Below are 16,246 nucleotides of genomic sequence, written 5' to 3'. Positions count from 1 at the left end.
CAAAATCAAAGTGTTAGCACAACAAATATTTATATAATTTTTCATCAGTAAATTTAGTAGAAAATCAATTTGAGAGAAGAGAAATGAACAATTCAATATAAATTTTGTCGTAACGATTAATTGTCACCGACAATAAAAAAAATTAATTTTTAAAATTAAAATATTTTAAAATCTAATAACAAATCGATATATTAATTAAAAGATTTATATAATCTTCTGTAATCATACTAAAACGACATTATTTATGTCACGTAATTACATTGACAAATCTGTTATCTACACCGTCGCACTATGTGAATCATTTAAATGAGAAATCCAAACAATGAGCACCGCCGCGACACGGCTCCTCCACTCTTCACGTTTCCCGGCGCATTGTAGTTTACCCTAATTTCGGTTCAGCATCCCCAAACTTCCCCCATAAAAACCTCCTTCCTTTCACTAGATCTGCGTTGCGTTTACCCAAGTGTTTCTCTCCCTCTTCGTAAACAAACAATAAAGGAATCTTTAACGGATCGGGTTCCGAGTCTTCCTACATTCCCGCGGATATGGAATCGGTGCCTTTGATGCAACAGCAACCAGTACACCAGCCTAGATTAGCTTACTCTAATAATTCTTCTTCCAAAATTTTAACTTTGCCCACTGTTTTAACACTCAGCCGCGTCGCCGCTGTGCCGGTGCTGATTTTCAGTTAAGTTTCTTTTTATTGAATTTCATATTTAGCAATATTTTAGCTGAATGTTTGTGACTTGCGATTAGATTTCGTCTTTTTCTTCTTGTTCACTTTCTCGTTGAATTTGATTTGAAATTCTAGTAACGATGATGATGATTTGATAACGGCGTTTAAACTTTTGGGGCAATGCAATCAGGATTTGTTGTTTCCTTCATGATTTAGATCTTCAATTCGATCTGTTTAGATTGATCTGCTTATGTCAACGTGGTTTGTTTGTTATTTTCATGTCTTGGCTCACGAATCATAAATTCTTAGTGGCAATTGTTAATTGCATTGCTGATACCAAAACTTTATGTTCACTGAGACAGACAAAAATGGTTTTCTTTTTTCTTTGTAGCCTTTTCTGTGGATAGTTGGTGGGGAAGGACTGCAACTACTAGCATATTTATGGCTGCTGCTATAACTGATTGGCTTGATGGGTACATTGCTCGAAAAGTATGCCTTCTACCCTGCCCCTTTCCAAGATACTATGGAAGCCTTTCTTTTTCCTCTCTTTATAGGAATCCAGTTATTCTATACAATTTATCTTAGTAAAGTCTTTATTATGTCTTTCAGATGAAATTATGTTCTGCCTTTGGTGCCCTTTTGGATCCAGTCGCTGATAAGGTGTGTAGTTTTTGTTTTTTTTTTCCTTTTTGTTTGCCAAACATTTAAGTTATTTATTGGATAGAGTTTAATTGCCAAAGTCATTGTAGCATTTCATCTGACCCCATGCCTCTTTAATGTAGCTTATGGTTGCTGCAACATTGGTTTTACTATGTTCAAGACCTATAAATGTTGCCTTGTTTGGGCAAGCGCCATGGTTACTGAATGTTCCGTCAATAGCCATTATAGGACGGGAGGTAATATATACCGTATCTGATGCTGTTTTATACTTATATTATTTAGTTGTAAATATCTTACAAACAGTTGATATTTGTTTGTAGATAACTATGTCTGCTGTTAGGGAATGGGCTGCTTCTCAGAATAGTAAGCTTTCAGAGGTATGTTTCTCTCCCTTGGATGTCAAGCAACTATCTATTTTACTTTTATATCGAAGTAGGCAATGCTTGTGTTTTGCGTATAGCTTATTCTCAAGTTTGATACATGAATCAGGCTGTTGCTGTAAATAAGCTGGGGAAGTGGAAAACTGCCACGCAGATGGCTGCACTAACCATCCTTCTGGCTACACGAGATAACAGGTTTATTAAATTTCTTCTTCCGTCGACATGAAAATGATAAATGCCAAACAAGCCTGGTTTCCGTATCTGACTACTTATTTTCCACTTTTCTCCCTCTTTATGCAGTGTTGGAGAAAGTGGGATCTTAGTTGCATCTGGAGAAAGTGGGATCTTAGTTGCATCTGGTATTATTTTTCTTTATGTTTCAGCTGGGCTCTCGGTGATGTCATTAGCTGTGTATGTGGAGAAGATAGGGAAAGTATTACTAAAGTAGTTATCTTCATCTTCTTGGTTGTAGCAGCTTGCATATTTTTATATGAACTGTTTGTGGCTCATCTCTCTTGCTACTACATGCCCTTTCTGATGAATATTTTTTCGCAAATTGAAGCTGCCATCTTTATTTCACTCGATTAACCATGAAGCCCTTGCCTTTTGAAGTTCATATATGTCGGAATTTCCTTTCGGATTGGACTGTTTGTTGAGGGTAGTATCCATATATATATTCATAGGCTTATGTCTTAAATTTCATGGAGGATGCTCGTTGCTTTAAGCAAGTCAAGTCCCCACATCAACACATTGTACTGTGCAATTTGCTACTGCAACTTGATATTGAGAAACTCTTACTCTATTCTATTGTAAATGCCAATTACTAGTCAAGTGGCTTCTCACAGCTTATACACAAGTGATAAACATTCAAAGTACGCTATGTATAATCCAATCTCTTGCATATCTTATCCTTTTATGAACTCAGTTTTATGATGATGAATTGATTATGAGAAATTGAGAATGATGTTAGAGAATCCTCAAAGTTGTTAATTATTCTTCGATCCTATGTTACTTGGATTTGGGTGTGGTGTCGGGTACAAGCATCTATCAAAAACGGGTATACTTAATTTATTTCCAAGTTTTTCATGTATTTGGAGAGTTTTTGCAAGGTCATATCTCTATACATACATCCGGATATCTAAGATGTGAATTTCCTGAAAAATGAAAAGTCAAAACAACAAAACTAGAACCAGCATGCAACAGGGGCAGGCTAATGCTTTTACAGGCAGATTCCAGCTTCGACTCGTCATGGATGTTCCTGAGCAGAAGGCATCTTCTTCAGAAACATTTGAATGTAGTTCTCTCACGTTGCTTACTCTCTCCCATGGTAAGTTGCTGCTGTGAGTGATGGTTCTTTAGGCACTAATAAAGTTTATGCTTTCAGGAGTTGGGTTAATTGTTAGATACGTATATGTATCTGAGATGGGCGTAAATTTTGTTTCATTTGTTGAGAGATCATATCTTTATACTCGTTTGAAAGGGTGTTTCAGAACCAAAAAACTGAAGAGTTTTGAGTAACACAAGACTAATATCATTGCTGGTATAACTAGATTTTAGTGATGTTGTTTGCAAGTTTTGTCATATGCATGGGATGTCTAAACTGAAGTTTAGATTATTGTAGTCCTAAAATCTAAAACACTACAAGTTCATGTAAAAATTTATCATCTTACGATAATAGAGTATGGTGTAGATCAATTGGAGGAAGTATGTATAAAAGTATTTGCTCTAAGAGGCATTAGGTTCATGAAAAAGATTATTACTAGTGGAATAATCTTTTCCGGAATCGTATATACACGTTTGGTTTAAGAACATTCCCTTATAGGGGTAATGAAGTATTCTCAACGGTAACAATTTTGGAGTCTTTTCCTAGGAATAATATTATGCATCATATTATTTTACTATATATAGGGTTATTATATATATTATACTGTAAAATTTATTTTTAAACAACCTTCAAATTGTAATCCCAATTTCTAAAATCTAAAACACTAAATAAAAATACATGACATTAAAATAAATAAGTTTGTGTAAATTAAATCATAAATTTTAATCATAAACAAAACACAACACTAGAGTAATAACAAACTTATATAAACTGTATAATTTTCAGGTTAATGCTACTTGATTGTTTTAATAATGGCAGGTCCTGTATTCTGTTGAATACAGTAGCAATAGATGATTCCCCATTGGTTACTTAATTCTACAGGCAAAAGCTTTAGGAGGAAAGTAAATTCCAAGGCCGGGCTATCTTCTCAGAAATAATAAAGCATTCGAATACTAGTGCGGTAGTGCCAATTTCATGATACGAAGAACACAGAATCCCCATTTGTTTAAAGACGAGCCTGCAAAAGAAAACAGGGAAATTGTGAGCATTGAAGTAATATTTCATACAACTTCTGTCACTGTTTAAACTTTAAATTTTGATTACCATGAAACGTTGCTTGTAGCTCTCAACAAGTTCCTTTGGATCACGCCTGGTTTGTTTGTAACCTTCGTTTTTGTTCATCTCCTGCCAAGAGTAGATTTACCACGATTAGGCACAGAGCCGAGATTGAACTACGAGGGAGGCAAGTTGTTTAACTTTTGAATCAAATAGGGTCTTTAAAATTAAATAAATCATAAAATTTAAAGGAGATGTAATTTAATTTCAGTAATATTAAAATTGAAGGGAGTCTTAAAGAGTAACTAAACCAAAAAAATGGAGATGGAGACATAATTTCATTTTAAAAATGATTTCAAAAATATTAGTGACCTAAAAACAACTAAACCATCAAAGTTTGGCACCTACAACGTAGGTTTGTCCTTGACTAGGATGTTACAGAAAAAGCCATCTTGACATCGTTCATGCTCTCCGGATAATCAGTCACCCTTTGATAGACTAAAAAATGGAACTTTTTTAACCATGGTTTAGTCCACAATATCAGATTCAAACAAGGTCACAATTGGAATAAATCTAGCAATACCTCAATCCAAGTTGCCAATTTAGGTCTGCCATGAGTAATATCATAATTCTTCACATCCATAAAAAAAGGATGAAATCTTTCAATAAAAGGTGCATAAGCTATATCCACCTGAAGAAGACATGAAAACACAGACACACACATATATATGTATGTATGTATTCATTGTTATATTGGAAACGGAGCCAATGCTTAATAATCTACTTTCTAAAACTTGATGAAAACTGAATATCATTGATATGTCTTTTCTGTTTAACTGACAATTTTTCACATACCAGACTAAACTGCCCAAGGAAGAAAGGCCCGTCCTCAAACTCGGAAAGAGCTATTTCAATGTCATCAAATGCAATGCCTGGCGCAGTTTTCAGATTATGACCATGGTGATATGAGATCATTTACATCATTCCAAAATTAATAGTAGTGTTCGAACTCACCATCGTCGGTACCCTCTCCTTTGAATGAAGAAGTCACTGTTTTGTAGAACGTATCAATATAGGAGAATAACTCATCTGCAAACTGTCTCTTTGCAGGGTCCTGTTATATAGTCTATGAGTATGAAAGAAGAACTATGGAGGTGAGAAACAACTAATCAAGAGCTTTTAAGATTGTACATCGGGGAAAAGCGAAGGCCCTTCAAAGTGAGTATCTATATACTTGATCAAGTCAAGACTCTCGCCTTTTACTTCATTATTGTGTTCTAATGCCGGCACCTGCATCAGTTTTCCATTAACTTAGTGCAAGAAAGAGGATTGCAGAATGTCGGTACTCTGCTATTTTGCATTTTCTGATCTTTTAGCATCTATGTTGCTCGGACACTTTTTTGGATATATCGAACATGGTGCTCACATTCAAATCCGAGTCTTTGTTAGACACAAACTCATATCCGATGCTCACATTCAAATCCGATTAACATAGTTTAGCATCAAATGTTCCAAAGATGTGGTCTGACCTTGTTTGGTGGGTAGACTCTCTCCTTGTACCAAGCAGGCCTGTTCTTGAGTTCAATGGGAACCAGTTTTATCTTATCCTGCAATCCCTGGTTTCAGAAATGGAAAAGAAGAATGAAAAATTAGCTTGGGATGAACTCAAAAGCAGTGCAAGTAAACTACTGTACTGGTTCGATCGACTACGAAACATTAATTCTACATCGATATTAAAGATCGAATCAGTTCAAAGTAACCGAAGGAGATAAAGAAATGGAAACAACCTTACAGTTTCGGGTAATCCAAACACGCTGTGCATAGGGGCATGTATAAGATATATACAACCTTCAACATTGTAACAAAACCATAGTTAATTAGTTAATCACAAATCAAACAAAATAAACCCAGCAACATATTGCTAAAATTACCCTAAAAAATTTGATTAATTAAAGCCAAAGCAACTCAACGCTGTTTCATAACTAGATTTGAAGTAGATTTTAAATGATTGGGTGAACAAGACTTGATTAACAGAAAAATCAAATTTTCAACTCGATTTGACTTGTTTCATAAATTCAACTAAAAAAATTAAATTTTAGTTGAGTTGTAATATACAATTCAAATAACTCAATTTTTAATAGACTGATTTTCAAGTTCGAGTTTCTTTTTACTCTATATAATATACTCTATATAATATATGCATATCATATATGATTATAGAAAAACCGTTTAAACTTGAATAACTCGACTCGAGTTTCATAAATTTGACTTGAAAATTTTTCTAATAAAATTTGAATAATAAAATATGACTTAATTCAATTTTTTTTTTTTTAATTCACTCAATCAAATGCTCACCCCAACTTAACGATATTATGAAAATAACAAATTATTTGGAACTAGTAGAAGTGAAGCAAGTTTCTATGGAACCTTGTTGTTCCATCAAAGAGTGGAGGTGGGTCTGAAGTAGAATCAAGAGCTGGTGGAAGATCCTCTTGGACATATCTGTATATAGAGAGAATAATTGTTAAAAGATAATTCGAAACTAAATCCAGAAACTGCAAAGCTGAAGATTCTAATAGCGAGTAATTTGTGCTGCTAATACGAATACGAAAACCCAGAAAATCAAATACTTCTCTAGCTTGATAACAAATGATTATGCTGACAATTTCCCCCCTTCATTTTTTTGCAGTAAATTCAGAGTAAGACTAGAAAAAGAAACGTATTACGTGCCCAATGACATAGCCGAAGAAATGATTATAGACTTCTTTGAAGCAAGCATTGAGAAGTGGGGTTTACGGTGAAAAGAGAGGATTGGGTGGACAGAGTTTGTGGCGTGGTGGAAAGAAGATAAGACTGATTTTATGGATAATATTGTCGTTGTGGTTGTTATTGGATTGGAGGAGAAAGGAATTGGGTGATTTGATGAAGATCGGGAGGTTGAAGAAGAACCAGTGGGAATAGCACTGATATTGCAGATTTTCAAAGATGCCATATCTGTTTTGTTTTCTGCAAAACCTGACATGCAATTGAGATGGACCTGTCAAGCTATCTACAACTTATGCCCATTTTTCTGGATAGAATCGGATCCATCTGATACGTTCTCCATTAAAACTGGATAAATTACACCACAAATCATTTTAATATTAGTAACTTACAATTAAATCATTGTATTTTTCAATATAAAAAACTATATCACTTAATTATTTAATTGTAACAATCAAATAATTACAATATAAAATATATAACCGTTTTCCCTTTATTTTTTCTTTTTATCTTGTATAAATCTAAAACATAACTAAAAAAATTAACATTAATATTATCACATCAATCATACCTACGAAGATGGATAAAAAAAACAAATTTCATCATAATTCTTGATTTTTATAGTTTATGTTTATCTTTGTTATTTATTATCATTTAATTTTAGTTTTTAATCTCTTTTATCAACGGTGACTCATTGAGATTAAATATATCAAATAGATAATAGTTATAATAGAAAATCACTTAAAAGTTTTTCTAACAAAAAAAATATGATTATTCTACTATTGATATATTATTATTTACCCATGAAAATTTCATTAATAATTTATAATTTATTTAAATATTTTTATTAATTAATATAATTATAAAGTATTACCTATTTAAAAAACTCAATAATTCAATAAGACAATTATAAAATAAATGTATGTTTTTCACGAATAGGTGCTTACAATATTTTTTGAATGGTTCTGGTGCCTAACGTTACAAACACTATCACTTTAAGTGTTCGAGCCATACGTGCAGTTAATTTTATCCATTAAGTGACACGTGTCCACATGTTGATAATTTTGGATTTTTTAAATCAAAATATTATTAAATTTATAAAAAAATCTAAATTTCTAAAAAATCTAAATCCTAATTCTAATTTGCCATCGTCGTCTTTACTACCACAACCACCACCACTAACTTAGTCCTTGTCATCCTTCTAATCGTACGCCACTATAGTTACCATCGATTGATGTCGAAATCGTGTGGGATCATAATTTTCATCCTAAGATTCGCAGGGTACAAAAAGTCGATTGATCGTAATTTCATAGAGTATTTATCACCAGAGAATCAGAGATAGGGGAGGTCGGATGAAACTTCATCAACGACAAAAGACGATGGCTAACGTGTGTTTAAAGGTTAAAATCTAGATTTTCAATGTTTTGAGATTATTTCAAATTTTTTATGTGCTTTTTTATATATAATTTTAAGCTTTAATTTTTTTAATAAAATTTTTAAAATTATCAAAATGTGACATGTATCACTTAACGGAGAAAATTGACGATATCTACGACTCATGCACTTAAAGTGGTATAGTTTGTAGCGTTAGACACCGAGATCATAAAAAATATTGTATATACTTATTCGTGAAATACTTTATAATTTGAGCACTTATTTTATAATAATAATTAAATCGTATAATAATGAATAATCAAAACATTTTTACAGAGATATCGTACTAAAATCTATAAAAATTACAATTATCACTTAAACCGCTTAAATGACTTAATTCATGCGATAAATAGGTATAAAGAAACATGGAGAGGAAATTAAAGGCTTGGGTACGAAGCATTTGACCTGCTCAGTGCTCACGGATTCGGATTCCAAAAGGTACGAGAAGCGGTAAAAACAATTTAAGAGGAAAAATTGATGCATGAGCAGTAGCTAAATAAAAATCGACGAGGCTGTAAGAAAAAAAATCTATATATATCGCTACAGTTTTGAAACAATTTGCGTAATTATAAAATCTACTTGTAACATTTTGTTATAGTCTTTTCGGCTTAAACTAATATTAAGTGCGCTTTCATTGTAGAGGCCATTGGCTGATTATCATTAGACCACTAATTTAGTTTGATAGGCAGACCGAGTATTGAGCCAATTGTTCAATTTGTATCAATATAATTGAAAAATCTGAAGATTGCGAGTTCAAATAAATAAACTTAAATAAGGAACAAATAAAACAGAAATGAATATTTTGACCACCTGCATATGCTTGAAATATCAAATAAAAAGTATATTTTAACAGGCGAACTTAAAATATTCAAGAATAAAAAAAGTTATCAATATATAAAATAAAATTCAAAGTTATCGCAAAAAACACATTGTCACTTAAGCATGCATACCAAACCAATTCAAACCACCGCTTGCCCTAATTTGATTCACTGCGTCTAGCGGAAGCATGATTATCCTCATCATCATAAATAGGGCTTCGATCATCCCTTGGCGGATGACAAGGGCTGCCGTTCTGACCATTTTCCTTTGTGGAGTTCCTATGAGCCCTGTCCACGGCATCCGCTTCAGCTTCAGGGCTTCTGCTCCTTCCTCTAGGACTTGGACTGTAATCTGAACCATTAGTTTGACGGCGATCTCTTGGGGAAAGGCTACCTCTCTCTTGTGGCCTTCTTCCCACAGGTGCCGGACTATGCTTCCTCCTTCCAGATGGGGAAGGAGAACCCCTGTGGTGCCTAGGGCTCCTTAACCTTCTATCTTCACGTTCGTAACTTCGGTCTCTCTTAACAGGTGATCTTGATCTACTGCAGAAAGCCCAAGATTCAGCATAAAGAGAAATGGAAAAAAACTACAGATTTGCTCAATTCTTTTGATTCAAATATACACTTTAAGGAAAAGGTGTTTAATTTTGTTTAAAAACAAACTGGATTGTTGCCCAAGGCAACACTAGAGCAAAATGTCAAAGGTGATTTGCTTTTAAGAATTCGATGTCAATGAATGCTAAACACGAACCTGTCGTTGCGTCCCCTGCTGTAACTGCAGCTTCTGCTTCTACCATGGTAGGGGCTAGGAGAACGTGAGTAACTACGTTCTCTGCGGCTGCATCAAAATAATTGTTTTCAGCATAATTTTTTTTTGATAGGAATAGGAGGTCTCATTAAAAACCTCCCTCTTAGTGGACCTTACCCGTAAGATAAGGCCCAACTAGCGGAAGGAGGAAAAAGTACCTCAATTTATTAATGATTAATGAAAGCCAAGTTGAAATATGAAAAGTGGATGAAAGGGAGAAGGGGACAACCTTAGTTTCTTTGGACTGTGTTGACAATTTCTTTCGACATGGCCTCGTTCCCCACAGCGGTAACACTTATTTTTCCAATCCCCATCTTTGCAATCACGAGCCCAATGACCATCAATTCCACAGTTGAAGCAACGTCCAGATCCAGGAGTGGGACCACTTCTTCCAGGGTTATCTCGAGATCCACCTGGACCACGTGGCACCTAAATTGCAAGTCAAATCAGATCTGACGTTCAAACAATAATGATAAAAGACAGGTGGAAAACTAGATTCAAAATGACACTGGGAAAATTATTCAACATATAACATAACATAAAAGATCAAAATCTCTCGAAGGTGAAAAAAGCCCACAGAAAACTTACTCCCCTGGCAAATTCAACAACAATTCGGCTTCCATCTATGTCTCGACCATCCAATGCATGTCTTGCATCATCGGCATCTCTTGGGTCACTGAATTCCTATAATAATGATGCCAACAATATACAAACACAGACAAGAAAAAGGTTCCAAGCAAGGATGGTCATATTTCATACAAATAGTGAAAATATTATAGATAAGAAAAACTCTTTGGGATCAAGTAAAAGAGTGAGAAATACATACAACGAATGCATAGTCACGCTTCATATCCACATCTCGTACACTGCGTAAATGGGTGCCAGAAACAGTAAGGCCATCATGACACAATTATTAAAGGGTTGATAGTTCGCCCCCACACAGATGAACCAAAAACACCAATTTTGAGATTGTTGCCATCTCGCTAAAAACACGAATAACAATATAGAAAGACTCGCCAAATCCACCAAGGTCACCCTCTCACCATAGACCTCCAGGTTAGGCAAAAGCCAACAGACCTTCAACAAGATATTCATGTTAACCATACAGACACGTGGAGGGTCACAACATTCTCACCCATATAAGAAAGACCATATGTCAAGCATTACAAGAAGGGCTTGACAAGGGCTCTATTTTATCCCACCCTGAACATATCCGAAAGGCCATTAATACTACAGGGAAAAATATAACACCAAAACAGAGAAAAATAAAACTAAAACACTTGAAACAAGTTACTAAGACACACGCAACCATTAAACCAATCAGCTAAATGCAACATTACAAGTATTATGGATTACTTAATTCAACATAACAAAAGACTTAGATTACCTCCCGTATCTGCTAAACATGTCATCAAGGTCGCGTGATCTTGTTCTCGAAGACAAATGGCCGACATACAAACGAGTGCCGCCACGACGGTCATCATACCTCGGCATAGTTTCTTTCCCTGTAGTAATTATTTCCATAAGAAGCCAAAAATACAATCACACAGATTTACATAACAAAAGTACCTTAGTTCTTACAATGAATAATCATAAGTATAACTTAAGAATCATCTATTAAAATAGTATAACTCAATTTTAAAAGCTCAAGAATAATTCAGATCTATGGACAAATAATAAAGAAATTAAACAAACTAAACCATGAGAATTCAAATCGAAACATGATTTAAGAAATCGATTGAATAAAATAAGCTTACGATGAAATTTCAGAGGGCAGAAGAAGTTGAAGGCGAAGGTGAAAAACCCTAGAGTTCTCGATGTGGTGAGAGAATACAGAATGAGATTAAACGCGCTTCGTTGCCTACATAGAAATAGGGCTACGGATAAGGATCAGTCAAAAGTCGGATTTTCAGAAATTACCAAAAAGCCTCCATATACATTCGTGGAATTACCATATTCGGCTTGCCAAAGGTGGGGTGTTTGAAACCAGGATGCTTTCTCCCAATCCGATCCGTCCGGTTCAAGTAATATTGACGGTTTATCCTTGAAAAAAAGATAAATTACAAATTTAATTATTTAATCTTTATCAACCACTAAATCTATATAACTGTACATTAAGAGAGTCTTACATATTTCAGAGTTTGACACACGTATTGAATTTTTAATTGGATTAATTTTTTTTTACAAAAAAAAAGTAATTAATTTTATTAAAAATTAAAAAAAATTACCGTTTACAACTAGATTTGTAAAATAATATATAATTGGAATATTATGCTATAACTATAACTATGGATACAAGGGGCTAACAACTTAAAATCATATAAGTATTATATAAGGAAAATTGTGAAGATTTCATCAAAAAATTGAACAATAGGTAGATACGAACATATCTGACTACTATGAGAAACTAACCACAACATGGGATTTAACTATTAAAAAACTATCAACAAACATAAAACAGAATCAAGTATCGCGAAAAAACTATCAATGAACGTATGTTGCGTATCTAAATTCAATTCGAGGTCCAAAACAAAGAAGATTAGCTATATAACAAATAAGCGTCATTTTAATCAATTGTAATGTCAAATCTAATTTTAAGAAAAATAAATATCAATAACGACCAAATAACATAAAAACATACCAAAAATAGATAGAAACATTTTATAAAGACAAAGTAATTAGAAATAAAACAAAATAAAGATGTGAGCTAAGAAATATAAAGAAAACTAAAGAAAATATCATCGACGATAATCAACACTAAAATTGATACTATCACATATCAGCCAAAGATTGAAAAAGAAAAAAAATAGTGACTTATAAGGAAAAAAAAGAGTGACCAAAGTTTTGCATTTTTTGGATTAATTAATTTAAAAATTGGATAGTATAAAATATAAAAATAAACATATTGTCTTATATATATCACATTCCCACCTGTTAAAATTATAATTTTTTAAATCACTAAATAGATGATAATGTAACAATCCATCATAAAATAATATTCTCATTTTAAAAAAAATTCAAGTATGAAATATATAATCATCTAAAAGTATTTATCTAGAGTTATGATTTTACATCTAAAGTAAAACTTTTAGTTTTACATATTTTTAAGATCGTTGTATAAAGGGTGAGATTAATTCTTTTTTTTAGTGAATATTTTCTCATTTTCTATTATTAATCTCAACCATTGGATGATAATTGATTTTCTTCATCCAATGGTCCTAAAAATTTATAAAACTGAAAAATTTTACATTAAATATAATTGGATCCTACCTTATTTATCTAATAAAAACATCAATCCAAATGTGCATTTGATATTGAATCGCAATAAATTTGATTATAATTGAGTAGTCAAAATGTCAAATTTATCAATCCAAAAAAACTAAACATATAACATACACATAGTGATAAGAGTAAACCTTTTTTTATAAATCAATAAACAAGATGATTAAATTATAAATTTTTTAAAAAATTATTCAATCTTATCCTGTTTAACAAAATTCGAAATGGGAAAACAACAACAAGAAGAATTAACGAATAAGATAAAACCTTGAATCTTTTTACCATGTAAAGTAGCTTAATACGACTGTAGTCAACTGAAGTAGGATCCAATCAATAACAATCTTGAGTTTTATATCTTCCCTCCTCTAGTAATATAACAAACCCAAAAAATTATTATTGGCTTTGTATTGTTTATTTTTGGCTGATTTAACCTGTTAGTTTTAATTTAATCATTTTAAAATAATTTATTTTTAAAGAGTGTATTTCTAGTTATAAGTTTAAATTCATTTCGTTGATTTTGTTAAACAATTTGATCTATTTTTTAATAAATAATCATGTAAAAAAAGAATTTATATAATATAAGATTAATTGCATCATATGTCCCCAAACTATACTCTCATTTTCAATTGGTCCTTAAACTTTTCAATATTCCAATTTCAACCCCAAATTATTACTAGCATTCTAAATTAGTCCTTTAACTTTTGAAAAATCTAATTTATCCATAAACTACGACCCTCATTCTAAATTGGTATCAAAACTTTTGAATTTTTCAATTTCATCCCCAAATTCATCCAAATATGTAATTAATTTCAATCATAGTTTAACCTAAATTTTATTTTTCCAAATGTATAATAATATAAATTGGCCTAAAATGATAGTATCCTCGCGGACGTGTCAAAGACACGTACGACCACGACCGGACGGGACGGGCGGCGGCGGCGGTGCGCGAGAGTCCCCCTTGTTCTCTTTCACTAAACAAGGAAGTGAAAAATCCAAGTCTTAAATACCCATTCCCAATAATATTTCCAATACTATGTGGGATTGAGTATTACATTTAGGCAATTATCATTCTTGCAGCAACCTCTTTATAAGATCCAACACCAAACATATTGCACTACCTTATTATGCCATCCTGCTCATTAAAGCATCACTTGCATTATAGACCACTAGTCCCCATTTCAATTAGTTTCCAAATTTTAATACCCTAACATGCAGAACAAAGCTCAAAGCAAGGGAAGAGAAACTATCCCTATCAAGGGTTTACACATATTTAGTTATGTTGTGACAATTGCTATCACATAACTTTATCACATTTATGAATTATGCACTTCTAGCTCGTTAGTAGTGACATGTATGATCTGGTTATCACCAAGGAAAATAATCCAATCCGCACAACAACATATAAGCAACAAGGACATCAAGAAACTAATACATTTCTAACAAGCTGGATTGCTATATAGATCAAGAAAAAGAAATGCTAAAATCATTCGACATAAACATCTATAGACATTGCCAAGAATCCATATTTCATTTATTGGCAACAAAAAAACAATCCAGGTATGTAGGATTTGCTGTATAGACCATGTGATAAAACTATATAAAAACACACAAGCAATTTAAAAGAAGGGCAAATCATCCAAATTAAGCATTGAAACAAGTACAAAGATCTCATATTTTCAATCCCACATAGTATTGGAAACACTATTGGGAATGGGTAGTTAAGGCTTGGATTTTCCACTTCCTTGTTGAGTGAAAGAGAACAAGGGGGACTCTCGCGCACCGTCGCCGCCGCCCGTCCAGTCCGGTCTGGTCGTGGTCATACGTGTCTTCGACACGTCCGCGCGATATTATCTTTTTATAGAAAATTCTTAAGAAACAAATGCATTGCGATTTTGGAGTATCGCGTTGCGAATCTTAAAATTACGTTGCGAATTTGGAACCTGGGTTACGAAATTTAAATTTGCGTTGCGAATTTGTTGGTCATTTTGGCAAATCCAAAAAAAGTTGGTTAAAATCGTATATTATAAGGCATTTTCGATCACTGAGGTTATTTTCTCAAAATTTTATTACCAAGGGATGTGATTAGTATATATGTATAATTTGGGATGAAATTAGAATATTAAAAAATCTTCGGGGACCGGATTACAATGAATGTCATTGTCTGGAGATGAAATAGAAATGTTCAAAAGTTTGAGGACTATCTTAGAATGATAGTCATAGTTTAGGGATGAAAATATTCAAAAGTTTAGGGATGAATTTAAAATGATATTTATACTTTAAGGCATGTGATGCAATTAACTCAATATTTAAATAAAAATATTTAATACTTAAATACGGAATTAATAAGAATTTTAAAAAAATTATTAATCCAAGCGTGCTCACTTATTAAAATTAATTTTTAGAAATATATTTTTAATAGAGATAATCTCATAAAAAATTTTAAAAATAATAGATGTATGTATGAATTACTCCTATTAATAAAGACTCCATTATTGAAAAAAAAATGGCCGCCATACAAGAGTTGACCCAATAGGCGTGTGCTGACCACGGCGTCGTTTCGTCTCCTCTCTCTTTCTCTGTTGACAAATATTGTGGACGTTTCTCCGACTCCAAGTTGTAACTAAATGCTCTTTATTGCCACCTAACACTCTCTCCCTCCTTCGATTCTTTCCGTTGTCTCCATTCTTTTCATTTTCATCCTTATTTTCCTCTTTATTTTTGTTTCCCTTCATCCTGGATTTGTGATAGAATTTTCACTTCTTTTCCTGGATTTGTGATAGAATTTTCATAGTTTCATGAGAGTATTATTTTGAAAGGGAATTCGTTATTTTTGTTGAAATTTAGTGAAATTTCATCCAGAAGGTAAAATTTTCACTTCTTTTCCTGGATTTGTGATAAAATTTTCATAATTCCATGCGAGTATTATTTTGAAAGGGAATTCCTTGTTTTTGTTGAAATTTGTTGATCCACATAATAAATTTCAATTGTGTACAGGCTTCTGTTCTTTGATCTACGTGGTAATTGTTCTAGTTATTAGATTTCAAGTCT

At 32.8% G+C, this 16,246-nt stretch overlaps 3 protein-coding genes across 8 annotated transcripts; 1 reads left to right on the top strand and 2 right to left on the bottom strand.

The window, feature by feature from the left end:
- The first annotated feature begins 316 nt into the window (after window positions 1-316).
- LOC120161782 (CDP-diacylglycerol--glycerol-3-phosphate 3-phosphatidyltransferase 1, chloroplastic-like) lies at window positions 317-2,619 on the top strand. Of its 3 annotated transcripts, none has more exons than XM_039171991.1 (7): window positions 317-687; window positions 1,068-1,165; window positions 1,286-1,336; window positions 1,459-1,572; window positions 1,657-1,713; window positions 1,826-1,911; window positions 2,040-2,619. In XM_039171991.1, exons 1-7 carry the CDS (start codon window positions 546-548, stop codon window positions 2,302-2,304), a joined length of 813 nt encoding a protein of 270 aa, XP_039027922.1. In that variant the 5' UTR covers window positions 317-545; the 3' UTR covers window positions 2,305-2,619. The 3 variants fall into 3 exon arrangements, with proteins under 3 accessions (XP_039027922.1, XP_039027924.1, XP_039027923.1); XM_039171993.1 differs by having other exon boundaries at window positions 319-687; window positions 1,826-1,914; window positions 2,047-2,277; XM_039171992.1 differs by having other exon boundaries at window positions 320-687; window positions 2,017-2,277.
- Window positions 2,620-3,815: 1,196 nt separating this feature from the next.
- Window positions 3,816-7,122, bottom strand: LOC120161854 (glutathione S-transferase L3-like). 3 transcript variants are annotated; one of them, XM_039172064.1, is made up of 10 exons: window positions 6,832-7,122; window positions 6,524-6,612; window positions 5,889-5,944; window positions 5,626-5,712; window positions 5,288-5,386; window positions 5,111-5,210; window positions 4,952-5,028; window positions 4,680-4,787; window positions 4,145-4,225; window positions 3,816-4,058 (listed from the first exon to the last, which is right to left on the bottom strand). In XM_039172064.1, exons 1-10 carry the CDS (start codon window positions 7,116-7,118, stop codon window positions 4,047-4,049), a joined length of 996 nt encoding a protein of 331 aa, XP_039027995.1. In that variant the 5' UTR covers window positions 7,119-7,122; the 3' UTR covers window positions 3,816-4,046. The 3 variants fall into 3 exon arrangements, with proteins under 3 accessions (XP_039027995.1, XP_039027996.1, XP_039027994.1); XM_039172065.1 differs by lacking the exon at window positions 3,816-4,058 and having other exon boundaries at window positions 4,083-4,225; window positions 6,524-6,598; window positions 6,827-7,122; XM_039172063.1 differs by lacking the exon at window positions 3,816-4,058 and having other exon boundaries at window positions 4,083-4,225.
- A 2,038-nt stretch (window positions 7,123-9,160) lies between these two features.
- LOC120162067 (serine/arginine-rich splicing factor RS2Z32-like) lies at window positions 9,161-11,794 on the bottom strand. 2 transcript variants are annotated; one of them, XM_039172246.1, is made up of 7 exons: window positions 11,677-11,794; window positions 11,307-11,424; window positions 10,746-10,785; window positions 10,508-10,603; window positions 10,149-10,348; window positions 9,863-9,949; window positions 9,161-9,654 (listed from the first exon to the last, which is right to left on the bottom strand). In XM_039172246.1, the coding sequence occupies exons 2-7, from the start codon at window positions 11,411-11,413 to the stop codon at window positions 9,270-9,272; spliced, it is 915 nt and encodes a 304-aa protein (XP_039028177.1). In that variant the 5' UTR covers window positions 11,414-11,424; window positions 11,677-11,794; the 3' UTR covers window positions 9,161-9,269. The 2 variants fall into 2 exon arrangements, with proteins under 2 accessions (XP_039028177.1, XP_039028178.1); XM_039172247.1 differs by having other exon boundaries at window positions 9,161-9,651.
- Window positions 11,795-16,246: the final 4,452 nt, after the last annotated feature.

The sequence above is a fragment of the Hibiscus syriacus genome, unplaced genomic scaffold (genome assembly GCF_006381635.1).
Source record: "Hibiscus syriacus cultivar Baekdansim isolate YM2019G1 unplaced genomic scaffold, ASM638163v2 tig00111402_pilon, whole genome shotgun sequence".
In the NCBI taxonomy this organism is placed as follows: domain Eukaryota; kingdom Viridiplantae; phylum Streptophyta; class Magnoliopsida; order Malvales; family Malvaceae; genus Hibiscus; species Hibiscus syriacus.
Note: the sequence above shows the minus strand (reverse complement) of the source record. Positions and strands in the feature narration are given on the sequence as shown.

Excerpts from the sequence above, each read along its gene's own strand:
- LOC120161854 (XM_039172063.1), bottom strand. The coding sequence starts at position 7,118 with ATGTCAGGTTTTGCAGAAAACAAAACAGATATGGCATCTTTGAAAATC. Across the intron at positions 5,387-5,625 it reads GAGTCTACCCACCAAACAAG|GTGCCGGCATTAGAACACAA; the intron begins GTCAGACCACAT and ends AAACTGATGCAG. Across the intron at positions 5,211-5,287 it reads GGCCTTCGCTTTTCCCCGAT|GACCCTGCAAAGAGACAGTT; the intron begins GTACAATCTTAA and ends ACTATATAACAG.
- LOC120161782 (XM_039171991.1), top strand. The coding sequence starts at position 546 with ATGGAATCGGTGCCTTTGATGCAACAGCAACCAGTACACCAGCCTAGA. Across the intron at positions 1,714-1,825 it reads AGAATAGTAAGCTTTCAGAG|GCTGTTGCTGTAAATAAGCT; the intron begins GTATGTTTCTCT and ends TACATGAATCAG. Across the intron at positions 1,912-2,039 it reads CTGGCTACACGAGATAACAG|TTGCATCTGGAGAAAGTGGG; the intron begins GTTTATTAAATT and ends GTGGGATCTTAG.
- LOC120162067 (XM_039172246.1), bottom strand. The coding sequence starts at position 11,413 with ATGCCGAGGTATGATGACCGTCGTGGCGGCACTCGTTTGTATGTCGGC. Across the intron at positions 9,950-10,148 it reads CACAGTCCAAAGAAACTAAG|CCGCAGAGAACGTAGTTACT; the intron begins GTTGTCCCCTTC and ends ATTTTGATGCAG. Across the intron at positions 9,655-9,862 it reads AGCAGGGGACGCAACGACAG|TAGATCAAGATCACCTGTTA; the intron begins GTTCGTGTTTAG and ends GGCTTTCTGCAG.